This window comes from Schistocerca serialis, chromosome 2, assembly GCF_023864345.2.
Source record: "Schistocerca serialis cubense isolate TAMUIC-IGC-003099 chromosome 2, iqSchSeri2.2, whole genome shotgun sequence".
Classification (NCBI taxonomy): domain Eukaryota; kingdom Metazoa; phylum Arthropoda; class Insecta; order Orthoptera; family Acrididae; genus Schistocerca; species Schistocerca serialis.
In genome coordinates, this window is record NC_064639.1 from 450291583 (window position 1) to 450311663 (window position 20081).

Here is a 20081-nt window from a genome sequence, read left to right on the forward strand (position 1 = left end):
TCTGATGGTTTCTTTTTCTATATGACATGTAGTATATGTGTAAATTGGTATGTTAGAATCTATCTTATGAGTGATTGTTTCAGAATTTTTTAAACAGCTGAAGATATCCTTTAGACAGGGGATCCCATTGTCTGGGTTTGTCCCATAGAAACCTACTTCTCCCACCCCTGACAACAGGTTTTTGAACATGCCTGGCCCTAGATCCATCCCTGATCTTTCATGAATCAACTGTACCAATCTTCCTTTTCAGTCCTGTTTAGGTTTAGGCCTTGCCTAGAGAGACTCCACCTACTGACAGTCCCAACAGGTGGCACAGCAACATGTGCAAAGCCAGTTGCCATTAGTGCCATCTCTAACCCCATATCAGTTCACCTCACAATTCTATTAAGATGTGGCTGATCATGACTCTGAAACAGCTCAACAAAGTGCACAATGGTGCCATGAGTCAGGGAAGCTATCTTGTCCAGGTCACCTCCTATGTCATATGTCCTACCCCCATTAAAGCTGTTTCCTGCCCCACCCACTATATTAAATGGTCCTCTTTTGAAAAATACACTAAGTCCTCTATCACTTGACTTAGTCCGGCATTTGACTTGAAAATACTGTTGACCTGGTACGCTGTACTTAAGTTTTCCTGTAATTGGGAACCTACACATCGCTCATGGCTACTACCTAGGAGCAGCACCTTCTTCTTCCTAATACTATGCACATTCCTTGGCTTCCTGATCTCACTTGGAATGTGCTGCTCATTTCCTGCTCCTAGTCCTATGTGAGGCTTTTCTCCACTTAACCACGGCAGTGGTATATACTTATTTTTAGTGTTGACAATAAAAATATCAGACCATGTTCTCTTTCTCCTTATCTTCCTACCAACTCCCAGGTTCCAACTACCTCCTCCCCTCTATCTCACTTGATCCTGATTTATTCCTTACTTGTTTCCTCCAGCTGCCCTGAATGACACCCCCCTCCCCCTGCCACCTCTCCCCCTGTGAAAATATTTCCTGCAAGACTGGCAACAAATTCCAGTACACACTATCCTATAACAACTCTCACATATCTAAATCATAGCTTTGAATGGAATAATAAGTTTAACATTACAGAATGTATCAAGTTTGTCAGAAATACAAGATTAGCCATAGGTAAAAAAAAAAAAAATGACATAAAAGTGTTCTGGGCTGTTGCTGTTGTTTTGGTGCTGATTCAGAGTTACAGTGACAGAATAATGGATTGGTAGTCATTTTGTTTTTGGAGAATTTGTGTTACCAATATGGCCTGTTTAAGTTTCTAATCATTTATAACTTGGAAAATTTAGGCCTAGATCACAGCTATCAGACTAGTAAGAAATATGAATCAGCTGCCTTGTTTCAATGAAATTTATGCTATTAAGAAAATTTAAACAAATTTTCAATGTTCATATCATGCAAAATTTCAAACAAGAGTTTTATTTTGAGAAGAAGCACAATAAGAATGTTACATATACAGTTGTGTAACAAGAACAGACACTACAGCAAGTATACAAAACAAAATAAACTTAAATTTAGCACTATTTACTCTTAAATAAGTACACTCCTGGAAATGGAAAAAAGAACACATTGACACCGGTGTGTCAGACCCACCATACTTGTTCCGGACACTGCGAGAGGGCTGTACAAGCAATGATCACACGCACGGCACAGCGGACACACCAGGAACCGCGGTGTTGGCCATCGAATGGCGCTAGCTGCGCAGCATTTGTGCACCGCCGCCATCAGTGTCAGCCAGTTTGCCGTGGCATACGGAGCTCCATCGCAGTCTTTAACACTGGTAGCATGCCGCGACAGCGTGGACGTGAACCGTATGTGCAGTTGATGGACTTTGAGCGAGGGCGTATAGTGGGCATGCGGGAGGCCGGGTGGACGTACCGCCGAATTGCTCAACACGTGGGGCATGAGGTCTCCACAGTACATCGATGTTGTCGCCAGTGGTCGGCGGAAGGTGCACTTGCCCGTCGACCTGGGACCGGACCGCAGCGACGCACGGATGCACGCCAAGACCGTAGGATCCTACGCAGTGCTGTAGGGGACCGCACCGCCACTTCCCAGCAAATTAGGGACACTGTTGCTCCTGGGGTATCGGCGAGGACCATTCGCAACCGTCTCCATGAAGCTGGGCTACGGTCCCGCACACCGTTAGGCCGTCTTCCGCTCACGCCCCAACATCGTGCAGCCCGCCTCCAGTGGTGTCGCGACAGGCGTGAATGGAGGGACGAATGGAGACGTGTCGTCTTCAGCGATGAGAGTAGCTTCTGCCTTGGTGCCAATGATGGTCGTATGCGTCTTTGGCGCCGTGCAGGTGAGCGCCACAATCAGGACTGCATACGACCGAGGCACACAGGGCCAACACCCGGCATCATGGTGTGGGGAGCGATCTCCTACACTGGCCGTACACCACTGGTGATCGTCGAGGGGACACTGAATAGTGCACGGTACATCCAAACCATCATCGAACCCATCGTTCTACCATTCCTAGACCGGCAAGGGAACTTGCTGTTCCAACAGGACAATGCACGTCCGCATGTATCCCGTGCCACCCAACGTGCTCTAGAAGGTGTAAGTCAACTACCCTGGCCAGCAAGATCTCCAGATCTGTCCCCCATTGAGCATGTTTGGGACTGGATGAAGCGTCGTCTCACGCGGTCTGCACGTCCAGCACAAATGCTGGTCCAACTGAGGCGCCAGGTGGAAATGGCATGGCAAGCCGTTCCACAGGACTACATCCAGCATCTCTACGATCGTCTCCATGGGAGAATAGCAGCCTGCATTGCTGCGAAAGGTGGATATACACTGTACTAGTGCCGACATTGTGCATGCTCTGTTGCCTGTGTCTATGTGCCTGTGGTTCTGTCAGTGTGATCATGTGATGTATCTGACCCCAGGAATGTGTCAATAAAGTTTCCCCTTCCTGGGACAATGAATTCACGGTGTTCTTATTTCAATTTCCAGGAGTGTACTTTATATGGAAGAAATATATCTGTGTACCTCACTTGGTGGCTCTTTTGTATTGTGGGAAAGTTTTTGAGTCAGGAGTGGTATCAAAGCTAATTTCGTGTTACAATCTACTCACAGGATGACAGCTGCCTACCACCCACAGAAGGATGGCCTCACACAATGCATTAATAAGACACTGGCAGCTATTCTCTCAATGTACGTAGATATAAAACAGAGAGACTGGGATATAATACTGCCTGTTGTGACATTTTCATCCAACACAGGGATGCAAGACATTATATACCTCACTCTCTTCTTCCAGCTCCATGGTCAAGGGGTTGAAATGAAAATGAATACACTACTGGTTTTTCAGACAGATGATACTCAGGATGACTTTGAAACACGTCATTGCCAGAATCAAAGTAGCAAGACATCTGGCTCATATATGGATCCTGAAGCCTAGGACCAAGACTGAGAGCACTATAACACCAAGTGCCAGCTAGTGAGATACATTATGGGAGACTTGGTATGGATTTTTGCACCTGTGCAGAAAGTGGGACTAATGGAAAAGTTACTAAAGTGCTCTGTGGGCCATATTGTACCCTTCAACACTTGTTGGACATCACTTAAGAAGTTAAGCATTCATTCATGTTCTCCCTGCGAAGCCCTATTACAGACCTGAGGTGCAGATCAATGATGTGGGCTGCTCAATCAACAAAACCAAAGATCAGTTCAATGACTGTGAATCTCTGATGGGAGGGGTCATCTTCAATGCAAACCATAGTGAAGAGGATGTGACAATATGATCAGACTGCGAAGATCCGCTAGCACTGTCATACAAATGACCACTGACAAGATCTAGATCCAGGGTGCTGCAAGCAACTCCAATGAGAACTTACGAAAGAGCAGATCACTGTTTTCCAGGAGAAGGAGCAATTCCACAAGCTGTGGTGCATGCAGTATGGCGAACGGGTTAGTGTCACTGTCTGGTGTGCTGGGTTTTGACAGTTCAGACCTGACCACCATCAATAATTTGTTATTTATTATTTATAATTTCTGGAAGTTTCTTGAAACTTCTTATGTTTGTGATGTTTTTGTACTCTGGAATACTTGATGTATGTATAAATAGCAGTACTTTCCATCCAGGAATTCAGTTCTGTTCTGGCTGCATGTTAGTCTTCGTAATAAACTTGCTTTCAGTGTTAAGTGTTGTACTTCAGTGATGACCCTACTTACAGATCTGTACTTAAGTGTGGTTGCGGTGTGACAATATGTTCCTTTAAACTGTGGGTTTCTGGAGGAATTTTAGGATTCTTTGTGTAATCTGATGTTCTTAGATTTTTGTACTACTAAACATGCCCAATTAAGACTCTGGTTAAATATTTCATAAAAACAGTCCCATTTTTTATTAATACCGTATGATTTGTGTGCCTGCAGCCAGTCTCTGTGTGCAAAGTGCTCCTAAAGCCTATAATGGTAAATTTTTCCTTTATGAGTGAGTATGCCACTACATGGAACTATTTTGCGATTTGTGTTAATCTCTATGGATAGAGAGAGCTCTATGGTTCAAGGGACAGTTTTCTATATGTCTTACCACAAATTCTCCTCCATTATAACCTGTAACAACATGATCAATGCAAGACTGTGAGTTTAGTGTTGTTCTGGTCGGTAAATAATTTATTTAAATGTGACTACAGCATTGTAACAAATCAGAATAGTTAAGATATTTACATTATATCTCAGAGACTATGTTCACATTTCCATTATTGTAACATATCTTTTGTTTCTTGGTGGTTTATCCAGATATTCTTGTAAAATAGAAGAATTCATCTATCTCATTATTTGGGGATATACTCAATGTTGAAAATATCGTTCCTGTATAAGTACTTTTAAGTCTGCTTGTTGTGGAAACTGTTCCATGCAATGTAAACATCATTTCAGCAGAAATACCATGACAACTTCCCCTTTCATACGTTACATCAATTTTTGTAAGATTACGCAATTTCTTATTTTGTATATTTATTTTATGGTTATTTTGAACATTGTGATATTTTATATTCTTTCTTTCCTTTTAAAAAGTTAAGAATATACAATACATTTTATAATCCTGTTTCCTGACACAGAGGCTGAAACAATAAATAAACAGATAAATGTGTCCCCTGGGAAAAATGCTAATGAAAGCCAAGGACCTGTGTTCGATTTCTGGTTTGATACAGATTTAATCATATCTTTGGAGTGGAAGGAAAAAGGAAGATAGGGTTTAATAACAATGAGTTCATTAGCATAAGCTCAGATTTTTGCATGGATGGGGAAGGAAATTGGCCATGTTCTTTCGAAGGACTCTTCCTGGCATTTGCCTGGAAAAATATGAAAAACTGAAATCAGTATGATCGGATGTGAATATAAATATAAATTCAGAGTGTTCAGCATTGATGTCTGCAGGACTGACAACAATGATCAAAGGTTCTAAGCACAGTATACGGAGTATGTGACTGACATCCAACATCAAATGGAAACATGCATGTGATGCTATTGTATTGTATTGTATTGTATTTATTGGTCCAGTAAATCTTACATGTACAGTACAGCACATCAGATATTGGACAGGTCAAAGTATATCTTATAATTAAAACACTTTAGAAACTAGAAAATTATGTTCACAAAATTTTACAGCACTTCATATACTGGGCAAGTCAATGTGTAAGTTATAATTAAACCACATTAGAAACTTGAAGTTTACAACTGAATACATGTATAAGCCAATATTAACGATTAAAGTATTTGCATGATCCTCACTTAAGCTCTAAGGATTTTTGAGGAACTCTTCTACACTATGAACTGACATGTACACTAGAGAATTACATTCACAGAATTTTACTTCATATACTGGGCAAGTCGCTATACAACTTATACTTGAACCCCATTTTAAACTTGAGAATTACATCTGGATGTATTTATAGGCCAATATTAATGGTTACAGTATTTGCATAATCATCACTTAGACTCTCGAGGATTTTGGAGGAACTCTTCCACACTATAAAAGCAATGTGTCAACAGATATTCTTTTAATGCTGCTTTAAAATTTTTTACATCTGTCATTACTTTAATTTCTCTTGGCAATTTATTGTAGATAATTTTTCCATGGTGTAATGTTCCTTTTTGGCACAAACTGGTTTTTGTATGGAGTACATGAAAGTCAGTTTTCTGTCTTGTATTATGATGATGAACATTTTCATTTTTGGGGAGGATGCTAGGATTTGTTATTGTATATTTCTTTATAAACATTGCACTTTCAAATAGGAAAATACATGGAAGGGGAAGAATCCCCATCCTTTTAAATAATGGTCTACATGGTTTGTTCCTTTTTATTCCAGCCATGATTCTCACTATTCTTTTTTGCATCCTGAAGAGTTTTAGGCAGGATGGCGAGTTACCCCAAAAAGTGATCCCATATTTTAGGACAGAATGTATATTAGAATAGTAAACTGTCATTAGACAGTCCTTATGACAGCAGTTTTCTAGCACTCTCATTAAATAACACATGGTACTTAGCTTCTTTAATATGTTGTCAATGTGAGTTTCCCATCTAAGATTATCCTGTAGCCAGACCCCCAGAAATTTTGTATTAGGCACACTTGCAATATCCGTGTCTGACATCTGAATTTTTATATCCTCTTCAATGTTTCTCTTGATATTATGAAAATTTAATGCTACTGTTTTGCTTTTATTTATTATTAGTTTGTTTTGGTTGAACCAGTTTACAACATTTGTTAATGCTTCAGACAGTCTTGTCTGTAGTATCTCTGCAGTCTTCCCACTGACTAATATGCTTGTGTCATCTGCAAACTGGATAGTGCTATGGTACTGGTTGGCTAATGTTAGGTCATTTATATATATCAAAAATAGGATAGGGCCCAGTACCGAGCCCTGCGGTACTCCATATTTTACTGCTTTATAATCAGAATAATGTCTTGTTGATTTATTTTCTTTGTGAAAATGTATTTCTACTACTTGCTTGCGGTCAGTAAGATATGATCTAAGCCAGCTGTTAGGCATACCTCTGATACCAATTCTTTCAAGCTTCTGCAGCAATAGAGTGTGGTCTATGATGTCAAAAGCCTTAGACAGATCAAGGCATATGCCAGTTACTTTTTGTCCACTATCAATTTTTTCGAGTACTTCACCCAGAAATTCATATATTGCTGTTTCTGTTGATCGGCCTTTCCGGAAGCCGTGTTGGGTTGTGGATAATATTTTGCACTTTTCTAGAAAATCTAGCAACCTCTTATGAAAAATTTTTTCTAGTATTTTAGAAAATGTAGATAGCAAGGCAATAGGTCTATAATTGGCTATGTCTTCTTTCTTACCCTTTTTGAACAGTGGTTTTAGTTTCACTGTCTTTAAGCAGGAAGGAAAGACTCCATTTGTTAATGAACTGTTGAAAATGTGGGCTAATGGTATTGCAATGAGGTCCCCCACATTTTTAATGACATAATCTGGAATCTCATCCACACCTGTTGGAAATTTTGTTTTTAACTCTCTTATTGATAGTATAATTTCCTTAGGGTTGGTTGGAGTAAGAAATAGAGAGTTGCAGTTTCTATTTTGATTGGATGGTGTTGTAGCAGGATTTTTATTTGAAGATTTTATGTTAGATAGTAATTTTTCACTAATATTTGCAAAGTATGTATTAAAAGCATTGGCTACTTCTTCTGGATTTGTAATTTTTTTGCCATCTTGGATTACCTGGAGATTTACATTTTGGGAGGTCTCGTTTCCTACTTTTTCTCTGACTATCTTCCACATGGCTTTCATTTTGTTCCTGGCCATTTTTATATGGTGATCATTTGTTGTTTTTTTTAGATTCTTTTATGACTTTGTGAAGCACTCTCTTATAATTCTTGAAATGTACCAGAAATTCTTCTGTAACATTTTGTGTTTTTGAGATTTCATAAAGTCTCCTCTTTTCAGCACATGATATTTTAATGCCTTTCATCAGCCATGTAACATTTCTTTTTTTAGTTTTTAATGTTTGGTTTTTAACTGGAAAAGAAATATTGAAATAATGGGAGAATATTTCCATGAACATGTCAAACTTTTTTCATGTGTCCTCATAGTTGTCTACATCATTCCATGTTTCTTTTTTCAGTAAGTGCCTTAAGTGTTCTAGGTTGTGCTTGCTAAAATTTCTACCTTTTCTTGTCATTTGTTGTTCAGTATTTCCTGCAGTGTCTACTGGGAATTCAATAAACTGTGCATAATGATCACTGAAACCTGTATTCATATTTCCAGATTTGTATAAATATTTATCTGTATTTATTAGTATCTGATCTATAGCACTGCTTGACGATTTGGTGACTCTGGTGGGGGATTTGATAGTTGTGTGTATGTTGTAGGTTTTTAATAAGGCCTCAAGGTTTAATCTGTCTTTTGAGTTCTTATTGAAATCTATATTAAAATCACCACATATGATGGTTGTTTTACTAACTATTTTTATACTGTTAAGTGCCTTCTCAAGATTTTAAATGAAAGTAGTTACGTTTCCATCTGGGCTTCTATATATGCAAATAACAATTATATTTAAATTTGTCAGTTCTGTAGCAGAAATTTCGAAGTTTTGCTCTTCCCCTAGCTGGTTAGCGAACTTTAAATTTTCGTGTTTGACGTCCTCTCTAACATATATGCATGTTCCTCCATGCATGGAGGTTTTCCTACAAAAAAAAGATGAAAGGGTAAAGCCCTCTATCCTTGTGTGATGTAACATATTTTCGGATAACCAGTATGACACTATTGTTGCATTTTGCACTATGACACGAACATTAATATTCCACATATTTACTCTGTTTTCACATAAGTGCTTATTAGTAACAGCAACTGAGCTGAATTGTTGCTACTACTGATGCAATTCAAAATTTGTCAAAGGAGGATAAGATATTTATCATAAGTTAATATTGTGCCACAAAGTTCTCAGTCCAGTTATCATACTAATATGAGCAACTTTATGTGCTGATTAATATTGAGACATGGTGTAATAAAGAGCTAAAACCATAAGGCTAACTTATGTGACCACATGGCCACAGATTTAAGAGACAAAAGCTAGATCAATTCTGTAGTGTGGCATTGTGTACCAGTCAATCTGTTGAACGTATACACATTTTCAATAATTTTTACTGCAGGTAAAAATAACATGAGTCTGAACCTCCAGGTTACAGTGGTATCCAAACCACCGTGCTTCTTTTAAAGTAGTCACAATAGGGAAATGTAGTACTGGTGCCTATGGCACGGAGAAGGAATATATACCATTAACATTTTAGTTTCCCTATGAGTGAAGGAAGACTAAAGATGTAAAAACACATAGAGAGTAAAAACGGAGTAATTTGCTGAACATCATAACTCCAAAGTTGATGTTTTCAGGACAAATAAAGATGGTGTTTAAAAATGCTGCTGCAGCATAACTGATCAAAACAGATGCACACTAATATGATAAAGTGTAGTGCAAATCTAAGAGTAATTGGCTCTCCCTTCCTTTCTTATAACAAAAAAATAGTGACACTTGTAAACTCTGACCTGGGACACTTGTCACAAACAAGCAAAATGTTCTTGCATTTATCTCTTAAATGCACAACACTTAGTCCATTACAAATATCAAATGTGAATTATTAAGATGCCAATGACCCATAGGTACAAAATAGAAGGTACTTCTGAGCAGGATCTGTCTGTACTAGTGATATACACTGATCAGCCAGAACGTTATGATAACCTAGCTAATACCTGGTACGTCCACCTCCGGCATGGTTAACAGTGGCGATGCATCATGGCATGGAAGCAATGAGGCCTATACACTGATCAGCCAGAACATTATAATCACCTAGCTAATACTTGGTATGTCCATCTTCACCATGGTTAACAGTGGCGATGCGTCATGGCACGGAAGCAGTGAGGCCTTGTTAGTTTGCTAGTGGAAGTTGCCACCACATATGCACACACAGGACACCTAATTCCCATAAATTCCAGGGAGAAGGGCAATGAGCTCTGACGCCACATTGAACCGCATCCCAGATGTGTTCGATCGGGTTCAAATCTCTGATTTGGGGGGGCCAGCACATCAATTGGAACTCACCAATGTGTTCCTCAAACCACTACATCACACTCCTGATCTTGTGACATGGCAGATTATCTTGCTGAAAAATATCACTGCTGTTGGGAAACATTATCATCACGAAGCGGTGTACATGGTCTGCAACCACTTTATTATACTCCTTAGCTGTCATGGTGCCTTGGAAGCCCATGGAAGCCCACGTAAATGGTCCCCACAGCATAATGGAGCTGCTGCTGGCCTGTCTCTGTAGTTCAGTGCCATCCATGTGTTTCTCCACAAGTGCAGTAGACCATTTTAATGAAAATTTATTATACTTTAATTTCTGACAATGCTTGGTTGTAACAGCCAAGTAACTACATACTGTGTGAATGTTGGGTGTATGGAGAGCAGATGTAAGTCTTAAGTCTGTAAATAGTGGAAGTTTAATTTTAAATCTTGTACATAATCCGACTGTTCTTAACTGAGGATCACTGGAATGAATAATTTAATTTTTGACAATACTTGGTTGTAATAGTCAAGAAACTAGCAAATATCTGAATGATGGACTTAGTGAAAGCAGATGTAAGTACTAAACCTATAAATATTAGAACTTTAAATTTAATTCATGTACATAATTTTACTGTTTATTGACTGAGTATCATTAAAATTAATGAAAATCAAGTTTTTCTAATTACATTTTTGTAATGTGTTTATCTGACATGTTCCACACCCAGAGGATTCCCTCTTTTATAGGTCTATGGAATGAATAATTAATCTAACCTAATCTAATGGTCACAGGCCCATTTCAGTCATAGTTGCTGTTGTTGTGGTGTTAACATTGGTACATGCATGGGTCATCAGCTATGGAGGCCACCATTAGGAGTGTTTGGTGCACTGTGTGTTCAGACAAGTACTCTGCCAAACTTTAAAGACTGATGTTAGTTCCACCACAGTTTCCCACCTGTCTTGTTTTACCGGTCTGCCCAGCTTATGACGTCTGACGTCTGTAATGAGGGATAGCCAGCCCACGATGTCTGGACATGGTTTCACTTTGGTTCCACCAAGTGTTGAAGATACTCCTCAAACACCTGAAGAGCACTTACAGGCAATGCTTATGCCACACCATGATCATATGAGTGTTGAGGTCAATGCATGTTAGTGAAAACAGTTCTTTTCCTGCAGAGCTGAATACTCACTCCACATATATCCTTATTCTATGGTACTAGTTATTGTGTTTAAGTAATTCAGTATGTAATTACTGAATGAGTAATAGTTGCAAATGAAACAAATAAGTGTTAGTATGATGTTTTGCCAAGAAGTTGTACTAGAGAAGTATTGAGAGACAATAACAGCAGAGTATTTAAAGTATTGTAACTACAACTGATTATTAAGCAGAGAGGCGCATTAGTACTTAAATATTTATTTTCTGAAGTATTACTATTAAGTGATAGAATATATTAAATACATGGTCTTTTAGTAAAGCATCTTTGGCTGAATAGTAAACTGATTTGCTTCTTAGACTTAATCCTACAAGACAGTTCCATGTACTGTGCTCCGTACTGATCCATGTGTTACAACTAACCACATTTGTTTAATGGAGCTAGACAAATCAGTGAAACACCTTTATTTTCAAATAGTATTGCAAATCAACTACATAGCATAAATAGTTACTCCCATTATTAAAAATGTTGTTGTGACATATTTCAACAGTGGGCGAGAGCAGCAACTATTTTTTCATGTTGCAGTGAAGCTGTAACCTAGCTTTTCTAATTTCATATGCTAAATTATCATAATTAAATGAACTATATCATATGGAAGAAAATAAGAACACAGACACAAGCTAAGTTTAAGATAATACATAGGACAGATAAATTTATATTGCATATGTCCTATAACAGTCCCTCTATTCCATGTTCTTACTGATTAATTGCTAAATTCAATTTAGAGAAAGTAAGTATTATTGTATTGTACATATGTAGTTGCCGGCCGCTGTGGCCGAGCGGTTCTAGGCACTTCAGTCCAGAACCGCGCTGCTGCTACGGTCGCGGGTTGGAATCCTGCCTTGGGCATGGATGTGTGTGATGTCCTTAGGTTAGTTAGGTTCAAGTAATTCTAAGTCTAGGGGACTGATGACCTCAGATGTTAAGTCCCATAGTGCTTAGAGCTATTTGAACCAATATGTAGTAATTACTAAATCAAAGTGTGTAAAGAGTTACTTAAATTCAAAATTCACGTAGTTACTTTATGCAGCAACCATTCTGTGTATAATTTCTAATGATACTCACCACTGGACAGTTGGAATTGGACTACCATCAAGTTTGCACTTCAAGTCTAGAATGTCTCCCTCATCCACTTCAGCAGCTCTATCAAGAGGACGAGCAAATGATGGTGGTAGCTGTGTCATTGAAAGTTTGGAGCTGCTTTCTGCTTCTCCAACAAGGTTTGCAGCTTTCACTTTGTACTGAAAAATTAAGCATTTGCTTTATATACAGAACAACATAACAGAAAACAATGTTTGAAACTGAACAGTTCATTACATAACAATGAAATGTTTTAAAATTAGTGAGATGCACAGGCATGTGCATTTGGGAATCTGTGCAGTTGTGTGTGTACATGTCAACTAAAGAAAGAACAAGAGCTCAAAAGCCAGTATAAATATTGTTCTGTTGCATGTTTCTAATGCCACAGTCAGCTATTGGTGAGCGGTTACCGTTCCATTATTTCACATGTTATTCCATCCAAGAATTCCACTGTTGTTAAACCACAGAGTAAGATACTCAAAAATAAACATTTCTTGTTAAAATTGGCCTAAGTATGTATTTGATTACATACTAAATCAATACTAAACAAATAAGAATACTCAAATTACTAAATATCTTTTTATCATGGTATTGTAGCGACAAAGATCATCAGTCACTGTCGGCGGCTGTGTTTATGTGTAACTATCAAAGAGATCATGCTCCAGCTGCCAGAGGTGCTGGATTTTGGTTTGTTCACTGTGAGCAGTGTGAAGTTTCAAGAATATTACAGAGGACAGTAATTTTTTGGTGATTATAGACACATTTTTCAAGCTCTTCTCTAGCACTAACCAGTCTCAAGTATTCGCAAGTATCTTTTCTGTGTTTATTAGCTGATAAATGTTATTTGTTCCTGGTACACTGGAGTTAATATTTCATACAATTGCCTCAGAATATCAAATGCACAGTTACAGTTGTTTGGGTTGCTAACACCTAGTTGTGCTGACATTGGTGGCCCAAACATGATCTCAGCCTATGTGATCAGTCTACATAATCAAAAGAAGCAGGCCTAACTTTCAGGACTGAATAAAGAATACTCACAAAATGACAGACAGACCAGATGTTACAGTATTATCAGTATTATGACTCACTGTGCAACTGCCTTATTCTGGCTTCATAAACCTGTCTTATGACTCACACAGGTAGAGGTAAGCTTTCATGACACTACTCAGTCAAATCTGCCTTGTGGTCAGCCAGGTCATCATTACGTAGCTGAAGCCAAAGATATAACTGCATCTCCTGGGTGAGATACCTGTGACAAACTCAAGGCGAAATTAATTTGCAGGGTTTTCACCTAACAAAGAGGGCATTTATGCCAAGTCCTAATGCAAGAAAATGTTGGTGACAGAAAACTGTCATAATATCTCAGGCACTTATGCAGTAAAGTAGACACAGGCACTGCATCTGATACCTTACTGTGTACATTGTGGAGCAGCCATCTTCCAGCCCAAGTGAAGGCTGCAATAGTGTGTCAGATGGAAATGCCATTAGATGCTACCACTGATCTGGCCTATAGGATACAAGACACAATGATGCTGACTTTGATCAATACAGTGGCAGCACCAAGCAATAGTACTTTGTTATCAGTGATAACTAACTCAGATTATAATTACCTTGCAGATAGGTTTGACAGTCTGACCAAACAGACTCGACAACTATTGTCTCATCACAACTGCAGCAACAGCAGGGGACACTACTGCAAGAGACCGTGTAGTCATTCCTCATCAAACTTCCTGCCCTGAGTGATGCAGAGCGGCCCCCTTCCATTTGCTAGCACCACAGGAAGTTTGAATATCAGGTGCTGAAGTGCATCTCACCTTGTGCTTACCCAAATCCCAGCAGCAATTGCCAATCACAATCTCAGTCATTCATTATCAGCAATAGGAAGACGGGACAAAAATTTGTTGTCTAATCTGGTTCAGACTTGTTTACTTATCAACATACCTTAAAGTACAACTGCTGGCCACAACCTTCATTCTGCTTCACTGTAGCAAACAATTCACCATAGAGACTTACAGCATTCACCAATTTGTGTTGGACAAAGGACTGTGCTGTGCCCTCCTCTGGAATGTCATTGTCACTGATGTCACAGAACCCATTATTGGAGCAGATATCCTGGTGTATTATCATTTGCTACCGGATTTGGTGAATGTAAGACACATCGACAGTGTAATAGGCCTTACAACTGCTGGCTTTTGATGCAGTGCAGCGATACATGGTGTCAAGCTCATACTGTCCATTCCATTAAAATGACTGATGGCCCACCAGTTTCATGCAGACATAAGTGATTAGCGCCTGACAGTCTGGCTATTGCAGTATACTCTATGGTCAAAGAAAATATATTTTACCTTCTAGCAGTCTGTGGTCATCAACTCTCCATCTAATACCCAAGAAGTATTACATGTGGCACCTATCTGGTGATTACCATGCACTTAATGCAAGTACAGTGCCATATAGATACTCAATCTATACAATGCTACCCAGTCTTGCTGAAGGTATACTTAGTACATGCCACTGCAGAACAGCACCAGCACCAGAAGTCTTTAAACGCTTTGAGCAACAAGGTGTGATTTGAATAATGCTAAGTGCGTATTTGGCCAACCACAGATTATCTTTTTGGGCTATATGATTTTGTCAGCAGGGTCACTACCACTTCCTGAGAAAGCAGAATCTCTAACAAGATTTCATGGCCTGAAACTATCAGGGAACTACATTGTTTCCTAGGAATGCTAATTTTTATTGGTGTCATCTGCCCCTCTTGGCCAAGATGCGAGAACCACTGACTGAAGCACTTCCTAGACTTAAAATTAAGGAAAATTCATTGATCCAGTGGAAAGATGCTGGAAAGCAAAGCACAGAAAATACCACACTTCTGGCACACACTGCACTGGACGCATCTATTCCATTTGTGGTAGATGCTAGCCAGACTGCTACTGGTGCAGCATTGCGATAGTTAGTTGATGTTTGCTTGACAACCACTTGTCTGTTTTTCATACTAACTCACACCTATGCAGCAAAAATGGAGAGCTTACGATTGAGGACTTCTTACTGTTTATGAATCAATCAAGTACTTTTGCACCTAGCTGGAAGCCAGAGAGTTCACAATTTTTACCATTCACAGTCCATTTGTCTATTCTTTTGGATACAACAACAACAAATGCTCATCACATTAGTGAATCATTACAAATGCTCATCACATCAGTAAAATCATTTTAGAGTTCATTGCCCAACTCAGCACTGACATCAGTCACATTTCAGGCATTGACAACGTGTTAGCAGAATATCCATCTCGAGTTAGCAATGTAAACAATGTTACTGACTTTGCACAACTTGCAAAGGCACCAAAATTTAACCAGATTCTCCAGTATCTACTGAAAGATGCACCACCCAACCTGGTTGACATTCCTGGTGCAGATATGAAGCTGTATTGTGATATTTGTAGTCGAAGGCCTTGTCTTTTTCTGCCACCCGCATTCTGCAGCCATGCTTTTGATAGCCTGCAGAATTTGTGTCACCTTGGTTTAGATCATCAACTCACCTGATATCAAAATGTTTTGCATGGAGCTGCACGTGCTTTCAGTATCAGCACAGCAAGATATCTTGTCATGTGCATGCACTAGTGGGAGATTTTTCCATTATGAACACATGATTTGTGCATGTGCACATCAATATAGTAGCTCTGCTACCTCTGTAAAAATGGTTGGCACTATTCGTTAACTACAATCAACTGTTCACTAGTTGGCTGGAAGCAATACAAGCTGACAATATTTTTGCAGAAACCCTAGCCTTAGACTTTGTGTCGAATGGGATTTCACACTTAGGTTGTCTGCTGCATATCACCACAGACCATCGCTAACAGTCTGAATCAGAGCTATTTGTGTCATATGTGTCATCACACTGGCTGGTCAATAATCTTACCCATGGTCCTGCTTGGTTCGGTGAAAACATTTAAACCAGACTGATTCTTCATCGGTGGAGCTCATGAATGGTGAAGCACTACGACTCCTGACAATAACCAAACAGACTTTGTTTGTTACATGAAGGAACATATTGCTTGCATTCACCCTCATGAAGCATCATGGCATGGCATGCGTCATGATTTACAAACACATACACGTCACACTACACACAGATGTTATAAGACCAATACCGGACAGCATTGTGTCATCAAAACAGCAGCACTTAGTAAGAAAATTCTAGTGAATTACAAAACTACCACAAGACATTATATGAAGTAGAATCATCTTACAAGTCCACAGAAATACCAGAAACACATTTACCACAGAATCAGCCTCAACCACATGCTCAAACACAACTGCACAAATGCAGAACATGCTCCGGACATCATGTCCATTTTCCAGCAAGATTTCTGGATGACATTCTGCTTCCCCAAAGGGAGTTGATGTAGTGACCAAGATCATCAGTTAGTATCAGCTGCTGTGTTTAAATGAGCTGTCAAAGAGTTCGCACTCCAGCCGCCAGAGGCACTGGGTTTCGGTTTGTTCTCTGTGTGCTGTGTGATGTTCCATGAATGTTACAGAGGACAATAATTTCTTAGTAATTATAAACAGTGTTGTTGAGCTCTTCTCTAGTGATAACTGGTCTCAAGTATTATCTAGTATCTTTTCTATGTTTATTAGCTAATAAATAACTGGCTGCAATTATAGTTGTTCAGACAGCTAACACCTAGTTGCGCTGACAGTATGTTACCTACCAGCAAATAGAAGTTATACATTACTGGAATTTGCTGACAAAAACAGTATGTTTCCCTTCATCCAATAAGTGCCTATGCTGTTATTTTGTGTGTAAAACTTAAGTAATTTTTTGATCATTATAATGATACATAGTTATAAATACATTGGCATTCTGTCTAGTTATGTGACTGAAGTTTTTAGCATCTGATCCGTATATTTTAAAATACTGTGTGACATTTGTATTGTGTGTATACATTTATGACAATTTTTTCTGTACAAACAGCTAAAAATTTTCATGTAACAGAATTTAATCTGTCCTGACACTATTGACTGTACAGGCAACATATCATATAAATTAAATGTGTTTTGTGATCTGTTGTACATAAAGATTAGTTTCTATTAACTGGCTCAGATTTCAACATTGCTTATAAAGAAATAATATTGTGAAGCATTTTAGCTGTCATGGAGAAGGTAGTTCTGGAGTGATATTCATTTGCGATAGATGGCTTCATTGTGATGGATGAAGTGACAAGGGGAAGAATGAATAAAATGAGACTCTTCCAAGGCACTGCAGAGTTTGTTAACAGGTGAACAGCAAGGCGGAACTGATGGTTCTAGGATTTAGCAATAAAAGTATTTGTGAAAAGAAGGGTAGAGAGAAGTGAGAAATGTCAGCAGGAAATAGATGCCACAGAAATTTGACAATTTTGTCATTGGCACAAAATATGGCTTTGCCACATTCCCTCAATTAGATACAAAAATGTCTCGGGTAGATGTAGTTGCACCCAAGGCTCAACATGCATTCAATAAGGAACCACTGCTTTCAGAGGAAATAAGAGCAAAGTTCTACTGTCAAATAGTAGCCACAGAAGATGTGCCTGACAGCAAATGCAAGCAGAATGAGGAAATAAATATGGTGAAGAAACACTCCTTAATTTCCTCCATAACCTCAACTCCTTTTCGAATCTGAATTTCACCTGGTCCTTCTCCAAAACCCAAGCCACCTTCCTGGATGTTGACCTTCATCTTGTTGAAGCTCACATCCACACCTCTGTCCATATCAAACCCACAAACAAACAACAGTACCTTCACTTTGATAGCTGCCATCCATTCCACATCAAACGCTCCAGAGATGTCCAATACCCAGTAGCGGAGCATGCCCTCCAGCATAATTCTAGGGACCTAGGAACCTGCTACACTGTATGTGCCATTTGGCTTCTCCCACCCAACACCAGTCCCTCTGAACTGCGGAGATGGGAACTTGCACTCCAACACATCCTTTCATCCCGCCATCCCCCTGGACTGAACCTACGTTAAACCACCTCACTCCCATTTACTCTTCAGTCTTCTCCTCTTTCCCTTTCCTCTTTAGCCATTCACGCATCTTTTCATCCTACATAGTTGTGTTTATCTTTATACTATATAGCTCTTTACTTCTGTATGCATCCTCTTTGGTTTGAAGCTGGCACAGTACTTACAGTAGAATATCTTTGGCTTCCCTCTGACAACCATGCCTCCATCCTTGCTACCCTCCCTGTTTTCCTTTCCCTGTTGCTTCATAACCTGGGTTGTGAGTAACTGAATCTACTTTCCCTTCTTCCCTTTCTTTCCCCTCCCTCCTCCCTGATAAAGGAACATTTGTTCCGAAAGCTAGGAACATAAATTTTTGGTTCTGTTTTTTGTGTATCTATCGGCTGTACTGAGCTGAGGTAAGTACTGGCCAGCCCCTCTATCTCTTTGTTAGTATTTGATTCAAATCTTTATATGAGATTTTCCATTAATCATTTAGAAATAAATATCAGGTCACAAACTTCAAATCAAGTGCATGTCTTGGTCAAATGGAAAATGGAATAGGCTCTTTGTGCAAGGATTTTGGAAAGGAAGCTCATGTTGTGGTAATAGGTGAGGCAGGAAATAATATTGATAGAATTGGAGCTACAATATTCAGTTATACATTGATCATTACATACATATTAACAGGTATTTACATACAGGTGTTAAAACTATTAAATATGAAAAAAACTGGATGAAAAGCCCAATAATCTGTTGTAGCTGCATTTATTTAAGTCGATTGGAGACTCATACAACCAGTTTCACAACTTTTAAGTTGCATCTTCTGGTGCATATAAACGGTAAGTCATATGGTACAGGAAGTTGTTGCAGAATACCACAGAGTAGCAGTTGGCGTGGCTAGATCATGTTCTCATCCTCAATTAAAATATGTTTCTGTGGGCTGTACTGGCTGCTCTGGGGAGAACAATGTTTATTCATACGGAATTATGAACAGTGCAATGAATTAAGACTTTTATGATTCTTGAAGAATGTACATAAAAATGTACAGAAAAAACATTTATCATTCAATATAACTGTATTTAAAAACAATATTTACTTATTGTGTATATTACTCTTTGTTATATGTTAAAAATATTAATAACTGTGAAATAGTTGAATGATTTTATGTAATTACTTACTATGGTCTTGATCTTGGATGAGGATAGATGTGAGAGTGTTGTAAATGTACTTATGTTGCATTTTGGTTAAATAGGTGTGTTCATTTCCTCTGAAAACCTTTATTGGTCCACCTTTAGTATCCCTACATTTTAGGAAACTAATGACTTTTTTTCAGAGTATCAGAACACGCAATACAGTGTGAGCTTATGCTTTATTATTGTCGGGCATTTGCACAACCGCAACACTTTAATTTAATATTGCCGATATTAAATGGCACAGAGCCCGAGAAATAATTTACAAAGTTTGCACTTCAATTATATTATCTAACTTCAATGTCATTTTGATTTATTTGCACAGATTAATAGTAGTTTCATTTAATTTTTGTGGTTGCCACATAACTGCTATCTTCTGTTGCAGCTAAGTAAATTCACAGAAATTAACTTAATCACAAATTATCTGTGATAAATATGCTGCACAATGATATTTCTCTCTGTGTACCCATGATATTAAACCAGTATTAATTTCAACTTAATTGCAATGCAAAAGCTACCCAAGAGATTTTGTTAACAAATGAGCTAGTACGGTGGTTCACACT

The 20081-nt window shown here is 38.7% G+C and overlaps 1 protein-coding gene across 3 annotated transcripts in view; it reads right to left on the minus strand.

The window, feature by feature from the left end:
• Nucleotides 1-20081, minus strand: part of LOC126457328 (obscurin) — a 684258-nt gene that overhangs the window by 201930 nt on the left and 462247 nt on the right. For all 3 annotated transcript variants that reach the window (XM_050093526.1, XM_050093528.1, XM_050093527.1), the window contains one exon: nucleotides 12330-12505. In XM_050093526.1, the coding sequence (XP_049949483.1) occupies nucleotides 12330-12505 (176 nt within the window). The remainder of the gene's footprint in view (nucleotides 1-12329; nucleotides 12506-20081) is intronic.